At 35.8% G+C, this 13312-nt stretch overlaps 1 protein-coding gene across 9 annotated transcripts; it reads left to right on the top strand.

Moving 5' to 3' along the window:
* Positions 1 to 3095: 3095 nt before the first annotated feature.
* LOC129311141 (uncharacterized) lies at positions 3096 to 13247 on the top strand. 9 transcript variants are annotated; one of them, XR_008593240.1, is made up of 16 exons: positions 3096 to 3234; positions 4244 to 4429; positions 4771 to 4799; positions 4899 to 5001; positions 5267 to 5444; positions 5920 to 6105; positions 6378 to 6535; positions 6755 to 7028; positions 7850 to 8058; positions 8258 to 8356; positions 8778 to 9313; positions 9741 to 10510; positions 10714 to 10912; positions 11052 to 11227; positions 11533 to 11596; positions 11762 to 12151. XR_008593240.1 is itself a non-coding variant. In XM_054953178.1 (15 exons), exons 2-14 carry the CDS (start codon positions 4264 to 4266, stop codon positions 11205 to 11207), a joined length of 3063 nt encoding a protein of 1020 aa, XP_054809153.1. In that variant the 5' UTR covers positions 3096 to 3234; positions 4244 to 4263; the 3' UTR covers positions 11208 to 11227; positions 12451 to 13247. The 9 variants fall into 9 exon arrangements, 7 of the variants coding, with proteins under 7 accessions (XP_054809153.1, XP_054809154.1, XP_054809152.1 ...); XR_008593239.1 differs by having other exon boundaries at positions 11052 to 11596; XM_054953178.1 differs by lacking the exons at positions 11533 to 11596; positions 11762 to 12151 and adding an exon at positions 12451 to 13247.
* Positions 13248 to 13312: the final 65 nt, after the last annotated feature.

Raw genomic sequence — 13312 nt, 5'->3', positions numbered from 1 at the left:
AGTCAACACACAACTGAGGAAAAGGAGTAGGTATGCATATACACACATCTAATAGCCTTTTCCTTTATTTCACTTGGACTCAAAATGTGAAAATACGAAGACAATTGAAAGATGCACTGTGTAATTTATATTAATAATTTATAAATTATATTTTTGTTTGATGAATATTCACTCATAAGCCATTTAAAGCACTTCATATCTTTTTATCCCCATATTTTTTAATTATATATGGAGGTTACTAATAATGAAGATGTTATCTTAAGGATCTTATGATTGCATAAGTCATTGAAAATTCAATGGCCAAATTAGTAGATGTTATAAAATGTTTTTTGGTCTCTTGCACATGATTTGTATATATATACTCTGTTTTTTTTCCTTTTTGGTTTTGTCCTTCCCTTGCTTCTTACAAATTTTATATAATTGTATACTTTTTATGGTGCTTACTTTTAGGATGGGTAGAAAGTACAAGATCAAAGAATATACTTTATCCACAAATATTTGTGACTACTATATTTTTGGTTCAATGGAATGTATTGGGGGAAGTTAGACTCAAGTAGTTTGCTTATTTAGGCTTTTCCAAGTTCTTTCATCAATTGGTTGTAAGTATTGACCATTTTGAGGATGTTTAATTAATTATTGTTCTCACAAGATAAGTGCATTGTAGCTAAGATTTGATGAATGATTTATGCAGGGATGAGTTTTTGATCTTTGGGAATGGAAAAGAAATGACCCTACCACAATTTGTGTTTTACAAGGAGTTGATTAAAGCATTATATTTAAACAAATGATCAACTAAGGTATGGAGGATAATATATTTGATGGTTGTTTGTCTGGTTAATGTATTTCATTCAATTTTACTTTGTTTCTTTGTTGCTTAAAATCTACTTTGCCTCCCTATGGAATGCTTTGTAATCGGCTTGTTGCCTTTGATTATTTTTTGTTGAGAGAAAATGGTTATAAAAGTAAACTACTTATGTAAACCACATACAAGAAAACTTCAATGAGGTGAAGTTAAAAGTAAGTAAAGTGTTAACTAAGATTACATTTGATAGGGTGGACAAACATATATAACTAAGCAGATGTTTTATTGTAGGTTATAACTATATTCGATGCAAGATTTTATCTCCAAACATTTGAGTTTCTTTCTTTCTTTCTTTTTCTTTTCTTTTCTTTTTGTAAAGAATAGATATAATAGAGATTAAAAAGCATCAATGGCTTTTGAGAAACTTCCCCATTGAACTACTGAAAGGATGAAGCTAGGAAAATTTATAGGAAGTGTTGGTCATAATATAAAAAGGAAGAAATAATTCTTTCAATGAGTAACTATATTCACAATAAACGAATTAACTATATATTGAGTTTAGCTTATAATCCTTTGAATTTAACTTATAATTTGTTGCCTTTATTGGTCATCTTTTTCTATTTGACTCTTGCAATGATTTGAATTTAAATTTTACTTAAAATTGTAATTGAAGATGCTATATGAATTTTTTGAAAATGGATAGACTATGCTTGAAATTTGTCTTGATTCTTCTCTTAACTTCATTTTGGTTAATTATTTTTCCATCTTTATTTTATCTATAAATATGATTTGTTGATGTATAATTTATATTTCACAATTCAAAAGGCACTTTTCTAGACAATATTTTATTGAAAAACTTAAATATAATCTGAATTATTTCAAGTTATGTATACCGCACGAGCAAAATCTAAATTCTACGGGTGAATGATGCAAAACCCACATGATCAACTCATTCAACCAATTTTTTTTTTAAATGCTATCATCTATAGTAAATTGATCTAATTAAACACTTTACATAACAAAATTATTTATTTTTCTTTTTAATAGATAATAGATTATCATTTTTTTATTGAAATGGCTAAATTTTTCCAGCAATTCAATTTTTTTTAGATATCTATTCAACTTAAAGAAATTTCATATTTTGAAGCTTCCTCAAATGACCCCATTTGAGTTTCCTCAATGTTATCATCGTCTTGACTTGCAAAAGGATTGCTCGATAGGACATGTTAACATTTGCCCCTCAATGGATTGCCAAATGGAAACAGGTCTACATGTGATGAGAGATTGCCAAATAGCATGTGTGATTTGAAAGAAATTTATAATAGCTCACCAATGATAGAAATTCCTAAATCTTGATACCACTTAGTGAATCACTTATAATTCAAAACCAAACATTGGAAACCTTATACAAAAAAGTACCTTGGTTTTTTCTCTTTACTTATACATGTTGGGAACTTTGGATCTTGAGATGTAAAAGACTTATTGATTTCAAAGACAATATCCCTATTATGGATGCAAAGAGATGTATTATGAAAACACATGTTGATCAACATCTATTGGGGAAAATAGGGAAAAGGAAAAAAAGGAATCAGTTTAGACAACAATATAAATGGCACCCACTTATTTCAAGTTTTGTTAGAATTGACGTTGATGATTTGGTCATACCAAATGAACAAGCAACTTGTAGAGGTATCATCACAGATGCTATAAGGAATTGGATATCAAGATTATGTTGTAAATTAGAGAAAGTCCCTCCAACTACAGCTGAACTTATTGCAATCAAACTTGACTTAGAATTTTGTCGGTAACATGGATTCATTAAAGTTGAACTATTTAATGATTGTGATGTTGCCTTGAATTTGTTATGTTGGGAACAAGTTTCCAATCATCCTTTTCAATAGATTGTGGATGAGACCAAACTTATTTTTTACAGAATATAGACTGTTAATTTATATTTTATATTTAAAGAAGTTAATTGTCTTGCCCACTCCTTAATTCACTATTGTCACTCTTTCGATAATGTGTTGTATATTTTTTATTAAAAACCACCATTCTTGAATGGAGGTAATTGATGATAGATTTATTTAGTTTGTACTCACTTTATACTCCTTGAGTTAGGCATATTTATCCTTTTTCATTAAAAAAAAAAAAAAATCCCCCTCTCCATGCTTTGGTATGTCCAAATTAGGTTTTTACTTGGAGAGGAGTCAAGTTGACTAATTTATCCTCACTAATTTTGCTATATTCCACAATTGCCCATACCTAAAAAACTATTAAAAAAAAAAAAAAGTCGATCGATTCACTCTGCAATCTGCATCCTCCTCTCGTTCCCGCCTGCGCTCTCGCCGTGCGTCGTGCTCGCGCTCTTCCTCGTCGATCTTGCCGTGCGCCGTCCTAGCCTTCTCATCTCACCGTCGTGTCTCCGTTTTCCGGTGAGTTTCCCTCTGCTTCTCTCGTTATCGTCATTCTCTCATGTTTTCCGTCGTCTATGTTGAGTTTTCTGTCATTTCCCTCTGCTCCTCTCACTATCGTGATTTCTTTTCTTTATTTTTTGCTCTGAAGCCCTCTTCAAAGAACATTATCCTCCATAGAACAATATATGGGTTTTTTCAGGTTTATGACTTAACAAGTAAATGGGTCTTCTCAGATTTCGCATCCAATTCAGTTCTGTAATCATCATATAGCTTTTTAACTCGGATTAGAAATCCTATTTGATAAATTGGCTATTCGATTTTCCCCTGAGTGTATTGCAACCCAATTACCTGCGAACTTAGCTGCAAGATTATCTTTCATGGTAGAATAATGTGGATTTTTTTTCCTTAAAAAAAAAAAGTTCATCTGTATGGTTCAATGGGTGAAAATCTTATGATGTAATTGTGAAAGATGGTAATGTCACTGCAGGAACCATAATCAATATTAATGGGTCGGGTTCTTGATAATGCTATTATGAGTGACACTGATCAGCAAGGAAATTCGTAACAACTAATGTTGACAGTAAAGGGAGCCAATTACCTAAGGTTGAATCATGTAAACTTTGATGGCTATTTGGCTGGTGCTATTAGCTGTGCTTCATGCATGGATGAAATTTATAAAAGAACATGTGGACTAGACAGAGCTGGTTGAGATGAATAACAGCTTGCAGCAAGGGGACAAAGAGGGTGTTTAAAGAGAAGGATAATAATATTAAGAAGCAACTGATAATGAGAATGTTCTTTGGTCCTATTTAGATGGTCTTTTAACAATTTATGATGGCTTTTGTTGTATGGTCAAAATAAAATATTTCATGTAAGGGTATGACAGTAAATCACTTCTTACCTCCCCTCCCATCCTAAACCAAACAAAGGAGCATTAAAAAACTCTCCCCTCCGCTCCCCTTCCCCTCCCTTAAACCAAACACACGCTCAAACTCAGGCGAAGATTGTATTGTATATTTTGTATCAGAAAAAAGGAAGCTTAGATAGATGGGGAAGGAGGTTTCAATGAAGAGAGAACTTGAAGCTGCAATCCTTGACAAAGCTAGCAAAGTGATATCAACTATTAAGAGTGCTAAACATGTTGATCAAGTCATTTGTGCGCTTCACTCCATAGCTACCCTTCTCTTCCCTATCGACACTTCTCTTATTTCAGGTTAGTCCTATGCATGATTTTTCGCTATTTCAGTTTCCCCCTGCTTCTAGTTCTTGTTCTCTTGCGGGGTTTAGCGGTTGCTTTTCTTGTTCAGCATTTAGCTGCAATATTCTGGATTTTAGTCCTATAATGGTTGTGTTTTCATGGAAGAGAATGAAACTGGAATTAAATGTTACTGGAAAATGAAGGGTCAGGCCAAATCATTTTGGCTATGTTTCATTGCTCCCAAAATGAATATGAAGGTTTTATCAAAATATATTCTTCATTTTTTTGCTCGTTATTGAATTGCTGATACGTTGATTTGGGGCAAAACTAATATTTGGGTATCTGGACCTTGGCAGGTAGTATCGATGAGAGTTACCAGGACCAGGTTTTTGTCATTAACCTCTTCAAAATTTTGTAATGTTGTTCTGATGCCTTTAATCTACATTTTCTTCAGTTAAATATTTTTTTGTTGTGGCATGTTTAGGTCTTAGCAGTCAAAGTTCATTCAGCAGAAGAGCGGGCTGACTGGTGGCAGGCATTTTACCAAGGGATTGCTTTTCGAACATTTGCTCGCTTCTTGTTACTTGGTAATGGTTTTTAAAATCATTTATTCTATCATGCATTTGCACATCAGTAACCATTCCTATGGTGCATGTTTTAATTGTTGGGAAATTCTGGTATCCACAGAAGGGCATGTCTTTGGGGCTGTGACCAAGAATTTAGTTGATGAATCTTTCTTTGTAGTATCTATTCCTATGTTATGTGTGCCCTCCTCTTCTTCTTCTTCCCAGGCAAAATCATATCAGCATTTTGCTTGTCCTTTTTTCTCATATAAGATGCAATTACCTGCAGATGTTGTATTGAACTGGCTGGCTTGTTTTCCCTTCTCTGCGAAGAAACATGTTTACGATGTTTTCTTTGTTCATGGACATATCCCTGAGGTTGTGCAGATTTTGGCTCTTTCACTCCAGCATAATGGAAGTGATGCTCATACTCTAGATATTAATGCTGTCCTCTCAAATTCTGAAAGGTGTGATTGTTAGTATTTTTACTGTCTTTAGGAATTAGAATTAGAATGCCATTTCTCCGCCTTAGAAGTCATTTATTCTAACAGCTATGTGGTGTTAATTCATATCTTGCACCTTTATGCATTCAAACTGACCTATGATGACAATTACCTGGACCATTTAGAAAGTTCATTACTGAATGTGTGAACCACTTTTTGTTTTCTCTCTTTTCTATATCAGGCATTTCCTTGTAATATTAGGTACTATCAATTAGCAATCTGGTACATATATTTGAATACCCATGGTAGAGGGACTGGCAGTTGCAATTCTTTCTTTCTCTTTTAAGCTTGGCACCCTTGAATTTAATGATTGCAACATTGACATGTTATAATAGTCATAATGATGTGTCAAAACCATACTTTTGCTTCATCTGGTATTTGCAATCTGAAATGATGGAACATCAGGAAGAATAATTTGATTTTTTGGCATCCATGACAGGTTGCTTGTATTGTGCTTGATTGAACATAAAGGAGTGCTTCAATTAGCAATAGAGTTTGGTGGTTCTTATGAATCAGCAGGTTTTACATATGAACAACTCAAAGCAGATGTATCTAGGATGGCTCAGATTGTTTCATCTATACCTGACAAAGCAAGAATGAACTCTCTGACTTCATTGTCATCTCAGTATCCTAATTTTTAAGCCTTGAATTGGATAGTAGTATGCTCTATACATGCATGATTTCTCTATTCTTTTTAAATCGATTAACACATCTTGCTGTTTCATTATTTGAGATTGATGTTCTTAATTCCATTATTTGAGTACAATGGTGTCTTGCAATCCATGTAACTGACCCCACCTAGTGGAATAAAGGCTTTTGTTGTTGTTGTTGTTGTTGTTGATGTTCTTAATTCCTTGGTCCTTTCTTCCATGTTTTTTCTTAACCAAAAATATTCAGCTTGTTCTTCAGGCAGATTATCATCCAACTTCTCTTCCTGGCAAAAGAAAGAGATGTGATTCTGCAAAATAAAGTGGAGTTTGGAGAAAAGGACAATAGTGGTACTATGATATTTGTTGGGGAATTGTTTTCTCGCATTTGTCGCCGTGGCTCCGCTGGTAACTAGAATACATTGTGTTTGCTTCTTATAATGTTTTGATTGCCTGGAAAAACTCGTTCTGTGTGGATAAATAACAAGTTTAGAGCAACATCACATTGGAACTTTTGAGCCATTCTGTGTTGTGCTATTGCCATTAATGTTGTGAATTACAGTTGCATATGGACTAGTTGTTAAGAGTCAGTAAAGTTGTTTTTTGATTGATTCTCTTTTCTTGTAGATCTGTTATCAAGTGAAGTAACATCCCAAGTTCTAAGTCATATACAGAGTTGCTTAAAAAGTAATGATTCACTTACTGAGGAATTGCTCGAGTCAAACCCTGATTCTGTCTTCTGGTTGAGAATGATGGAGGCAATTAGAGATCCCTTTGCAGTGGAAAGAATCTCTGAGCAAATTTTGCATCAGCTAGTTTCTCGTCATGCAGATGATATCCTAGCCTATTGGGTTCTATGGTTGTTGTTTCATCGCACTTTTAAGCATCAAGCTTCGGTTAGGTTAGTGGATATATGTTACTTTTTTCCATTTATCCTGTTTGGCTTATTTTCAGGTTGGAGAATATTTCTCTTTTGGCCTTTTTATTAGGTGAATTTCTTGAATGTGTAGCCTTACCTGTCTGTCTGAGAGTCTGAATCTGATGCCAGGTTAAGAGAAAGAAAACTGAAGGAAGAATGATTTTTTTTTTTAAGAAGATAAATAATTCTTGGATCAAGAGAAAAGTAAATAGGAAAGATAAGAATTATCCTATTGCATTCTTACTCTTAAGGCCTTAATCTAAATAGATGTGAATACTGCAAGATTATATACTTCTTTAAGGACTTCTTTTGTGAGGGATATTATGCCTCGTATTAAATTAATTACTAATTAATGCTGAGCGGTAATAGTACAATTTTTGCCAGCCTTACATGGTGGGATAATCTTGTTATTGTTGTTATAGTAGTAGTACAATTTTGCCATTGATTAGATGCATAATTTCACATTTCATTGTTCATGCATCTGTATCCTGCAATAAGTCAGTTTGCAGATATTTAGACCTTGGCCAATTACGAGGCATTAGACAGACACTAAACCTGGCAACGTAGGGGAAGCATAATAATGGAAACTCGTTAAAGAAACATTGAGCTTAATGGAGATCCTCCTATCTTTTAGCAACCTCTTTGGTTATGCTCTTTTTTTTTTTTTTTTTTTTTTTTGCGAATTGAGTTGGCTTGGCTGGCAACTCCAGTCTTTCTTTTTTTCACTTTTTTTAAGAAATGATAAAACTAATATATATTGTTATGCACTTGGTTTTTTTCCTTTTTCCGTGGCTGCTGTCTAGGTCTTTGTTTGTGGACAAATTCCTGCTCTGGAAAGTATTTCCCTTAAGTTGTCTGAAGTGGATTCTTCAATTTTCAGTTCATGAATGCCCACCATGCACCGTTTTATATGGGCACAGTCGCCCTGGACTCTTAAATGTAGTCCAGCGTCTGGTGGCTGTATGGTCTGAGAAAGAATTTGTGCAAACAGCATCTATTGAGCAGCAAGCTTGTATCCTTTCAGAGTATGCAGCAGTCTTTGAAGTGTCGGAGGAGAAACATTGTTTCAAATTGATATAAAATCCTTTCCTCATGTATATGACATTTTCACTTCCTTCTGAGCATTCCCTGGGACTGATGCCATGTACATTGAAATGCATTTATGTACTTTTATTTTTTATCATATTTATGTTTCCCTTGATTTGTCTCAGATATATCTGCAGCTCTTGGCCTTTCCCTTGAGACAATGACTAAAGAAGAATTAGAAGGGACGAAGGATGTCATGCATTTGATTCTTCAAGGAGTTAGCTGTAATTACATTCACTTGTAACAGTTGGGTGTGTTGATAATAGTGATGGAAACTAGGCTTATGTGAGATTTGTGGATTACTGCCTATGTTAATCCTCAAGAACGCTGCTTAAATACAGCCCTAGCTTAAGGAAAGATGTGTTAGAGATGGAAGCAGTCTATTAGTACTCTAGGGATTTCTAGATAGGGAAATGGCTTAGCTTCTGATTAAATAATCTGAACTCTGGTTTTATGATTTCTTTTACATGTTTATATATATCCTGAAAAGGGGAAAAATACATGTAGTGGAACAATAAAGAATTGCTGTACTATGATGCGACGGGTTTCTGAATTTTTGTGCTGGAAAGGCCAAATTGATGCCATCTCTATTTGGAGAAATAACAGTTTCCGTTCATCTTCTAATATTTTGTGTAAATGTTCCAGGTAGACTGGAGAGTCCAAATCATTTAGTTCGAAGAATGGCCAGCATTGTTGCTTTAGTGTTGTCTAAAGTTATTGATCCAAAAAATCCTCTATACCTTGATGATAGCTGCAGTGAGGAGACAATTGATTGGGAATTTGGATTGAATGTTCCCAAGAAAGACATTCTAACTGCATCAAATTGCAAAGAAAAAGGTGTTGAAAGCACAAAAATACTTTCAGTGTCAGATCCAGAGGGGGGCTCTGGTTTGCCCTCTAGTAGCAGGATAACCATGAGTAAAAAAGATAGAAAGAAGTTATCGGAATTTAATGTGCTTGATCCAGATGAGATTATTGATCCAGCTTCACTAAATCTTGAATCAGACTCTGGTATTGATGATAATGATGTGGATGGTAGTGGAAGTGAGAACTCATATTCCTCAAGTGATTTATCCTTACAGCCATATGACTTGTCAGATGATGACTCAGATTTGAAAAAAAGAATCTCGCAGTTAGCTGATGTAGTTGCAGCTCTTCGAAAAACAGATGATGCCGATGGGGTTAGTCATTAGTTCCCACTATTATAGTTGCCTCTTTTGTTATTTGCCCCTTCTTTACATAAAGATGGAATTCAAGATTTCAGACAGTTGAGGTGGTGCTAATTGACTGTTAAGCTTAATATGATGCAGTGTTAATTAAATAGTTTAACAATTGCTGCAACTGCCAACTTCATTTTATTGTGGCTTAGTTAGGAGCTTCTATTATACATAACACATGATTATGACCTTAAGGACATGAAGCATAACACCGAGCTGACTTCCATGTTAGCCCCTAAACTCAATTCAATTTATTGTTCTATGAAGTTCTGCTTTCCTGATGAGCACAAGTTTCCTAGCATCCTTTTTTTTTTTTTTGGGGGGGGGGGGTGTTAAAACTTGGTGTAGAAAGACTCGTAGATGTTGATTAAGTTGTACAATTTTGTTGCAGGTGGAAAGGGCTATCGATGTAGCTGAAAAGCTCATAAGAGCATCCCCTGATGAACTTAAGCACTTGGCGGGGGATCTGACCAAAACTCTTGTTTATGTTCGTTGCTCTGATATATCTGTAGAAGGAGCGGAAGAATCAACTGAAGACAAGCGACAAAAAGCGTTAGTTGCCTTGTTAGTCACCTGCTCATTTGAATCCTTGGATACACTAAACAGGCTATTGTATTCTCCTAATTTAGATATCAGCCAGCGCATTATGATATTAGATGTCATGACAGAAGCAGCTCAGGAGCTTGCTGAAATGCAAATTATGAAACCCAAACACAGGACTGGATCCCTCATCTCAGTTGTTTCTGATACTCAACCATGGTTCTTGCCTAGCAGCACGGGGCCTCCTGGAGCTGGTTCCTGGAAAGAGATCTCGAGAACAGAAACTTTGTTGAATTGGTCAAATAGCTATGAGAGGGAACTTCCCTCTAAACATAATCAAATCAAGAAAGGGAGGACACGCTGGTGGAGTTTGGGATTGCATTCGACACAGCAGAACTTGATGGAGTGTTCCCAGAACAAGTTTCCTGTTTATGCTGCTGCATTCATGCTTCCTGCTATGGAGGGGTATGATAAGAAAAGACACGGTGTTGATTTGCTTGGTAGGGATTTCATTGTCCTCGGGAAACTTATTCATATGCTCGGGGTTTGCATGAAGTCTTTAGCAATGCACCCAGAAGCATCTGCACTTGCTCCCTCTCTCCTGGATATGTTAAGATCCAGGTATTGACTGAGTAATTTTTTATTTGACTCCAAGCTGTGAGAGGGCCTGGTGGATTTAATAATACTGAATTTTGTAGTTTAAAAATTACTATCTCACCAACAAAGTGTGCCTCACTTGTTGATCAAGTAGAACTAAGATGCACATTGTTTGGTTCGCGGTGTTATGCTACCATGCTAATTCAGGCAAAATTACGTTTATGCAGGGAGGTATGCCATCATAAAGAAGCATATGTGAGAAGAGCTGCTCTTTTTGCAGCTGCATGCATTGTGATTGCTCTTCACCCAACTTACATTGCAACTGCCTTGTTGGAAGGAAATACTGATATATCTGCAGGCCTTGATTGGATTCGCACATGGGCACTTGAGGTAGCTGAGTCAGACACAGATAGAGAATGCTATATGGTGAGAGAAGGAAATTAGAAGCGTCAAAAAATGTCTATAGAATCTTGTGTCCTCCAAAACTCTTTCCCTCCATTCTTTTTGATTTTGAATTGACTTCTAAAGCTACTTTCTTTTGGTTTAATTTTGTGGTTCACCGTAGATGGCTATGAAATGCATTCAACTTCATGGGGAGATGGCTCTTCAAACTTCAAGAGCTCTGGAGTCAGCAAAAAGTTCATTCAGAGCAAGTCCTGCTCTGTGTATCAATGCTTCCAAGGGGACGATTAAAATGCCCTACTTAAACGGGAATCACTGATCCTATTGTGCAGGATTTCGGTATTATCTTCCCTCCTTTTTGATGGCCATTGCTATGATGTGTCTATAAATAGTAGGATTCTAACTATGCTCATGTACAGATTTCAAATGATTTCCAAGTCCAACTTAAAAAAATTGTATTTTCAATTCTTGACGTAATAAAAAAATAATTTTGGAAGATCAAGAATTTTTTTTTTTTTTTAAGTTTACTGCTCCTCTCAAAGCCCAACATAGTTCACCTAAGCAGATCGACCCATATTCTGACGATACACAGCAATGGGGGACCTAAAGGCCCATCCTTGCTTATGTAAAGCGTACTTTAATAGCTTCAACCAACCTCTCTCAATGAGATGAACCTCATGCCTCGAGGCTTCAACTTCAGATAATCAGGTCAGGCTGTCTCTTTCCTTTCGAGCTTCTTTTCCACCTTCCTTCCTTCAAAGTCATCGTGCCCACGTCCATCCTGCCTCCATTGTCTCTTCATGCAAGCGATCGCTCACCCATCTTGTGCCCTGCACGTGTGTATTCAAATATTCTATCTTTTCTTCAAATCAGCTTAAAACGCTCGGGTCATAGTGGGCGACAATGAGCCCGAAGATAGGCTGGTGTGCTTCAAGAGTGTAAAAGAAGGAGATTTTATGAAAGCCAAGAGGACAAGAGGAAGAGGAAATCCATAGAAGCTGCTAAAGGGAACCAAAGGAAGTGTTGATATTGTTCTTTTCTCTGTTATTTATTCATGATCTTTGTTTCAGTTTACGTGTTGTGGTTGTCGATTTTAGAAACTTCAATTTGCAACCTGTCTCTTACTCACCACGTTATTGTTCTGAACTTCGAAATTGTGCATTTATTTTTGTCAAGTAGACCTATCTATCGAAGTGAATCAGTTTGAACTCATTACATATTTAAATAGATTAAAGTCACGCCTGCGACTCCAATCAGTCATAAGTTTTGAGTGTCGAGGTAATTGCAGAAACATACTTTAACTTACATTTTTAGTCTCATTCTTTAAATTACTGTTCCGTTGCTTCGTGACTGGGAAATATTGAAATACTACTTGTTTATTCTGCTTGACAATGCTCGTATACGCTCAATGCCCATTTCAAGGTGAACTGGTACACGATTTTTAACAAAATGAAGCACTGATAGAACACAATGGTGTAATGCCACTCATGAAGCCTACCATGCATAGTATGATAATGGTTGTTATTGTTGTTGAAGCACTAATTAACAACACGTCCCTGCAGTGGCGTTCAGGAATTTCCCTTTCTCGATTTCTATATTTCGTTCTTCCTTTCCATTACTTGGGTCTTATGAGCAACTGTGGTGAACAAGAATGCTAAGATTTATATGGATCAATGCCGTGTGGCGCAAAACAAGTATTTTTGTTTGGAATTTCTGTTGAAATGGCCTCTGTTAATCTCCAAGCTGTCAGGTATGAAATGAAGATTCATAATAAATGTTGAATTTTGTACTTGAGGCGTGAAAGTACTTATTTTTTGAGTTTAGTCTTGGCATGCCAATGAAGAGAAACAGAACCATAAAGGTTCGGTCAGTTAAATAGACCAACCCCCCCCCCCCCCCCCACAAAAAAAAAAAAAAAAAAACCCTTTTCACATCCGAATCCATCCATCAGACCATATCCAAATCTGAACCTACCATCACGTTGCTCTTCACTTCCGCAACAAAACCTTCCCAATTTCATCTCTATTGAAGGCCCTTTTCGCTATTCGACTGTCACTCCACATCGCTGACCATGGCCGAAGCATTGGGGCTAAATTTCGAGTCTTCAATGGTCTCCTCCATGCGTGGCTGCTCTGCTGTTCTGCCTAGCTAATGGAAGTGCTCCTGAGCTTCATTTGTAAAACTTTCTTTAAACTAACTCCGTTGTAAATTTGAATGCAATCCCGAAGTTGTGGACTGTACTTCTGAGATTATGTTTGAGTTTTTTATTTTCATTTTTTGGTTGTATTTTTAGCTGGAACAGAGATTACGGTTGGCTGGTTTTATTATTGTGTTATTCAATTTGGATTCATGTGGTTAATTTTCAAACCTTGTGTTGTTAAATGTTTATTTAGTTATGTATACTGCTAATTCAAAATCTGGATT

This window comes from Prosopis cineraria, unplaced genomic scaffold (genome assembly GCF_029017545.1).
Source record: "Prosopis cineraria cultivar Desert tree isolate PC_DT_omini unplaced genomic scaffold, ASM2901754v1 PC5, whole genome shotgun sequence".
Taxonomy (NCBI): domain Eukaryota; kingdom Viridiplantae; phylum Streptophyta; class Magnoliopsida; order Fabales; family Fabaceae; genus Prosopis; species Prosopis cineraria.
Note: the sequence above shows the minus strand (reverse complement) of the source record. Positions and strands in the feature narration are given on the sequence as shown.

Bases quoted from the DNA above. Each gene is read 5' to 3' on its own strand.
- LOC129311141 (XM_054953178.1), top strand. From the start codon at position 4,264: ATGGGGAAGGAGGTTTCAATGAAGAGAGAACTTGAAGCTGCAATCCTT. The intron at 4,430-4,770 runs GTTAGTCCTATG...GGACCTTGGCAG, and splicing joins CGACACTTCTCTTATTTCAG to GTAGTATCGATGAGAGTTAC. The intron at 6,106-6,377 runs GTATCCTAATTT...AAAAATATTCAG, and splicing joins CTGACTTCATTGTCATCTCA to CTTGTTCTTCAGGCAGATTA.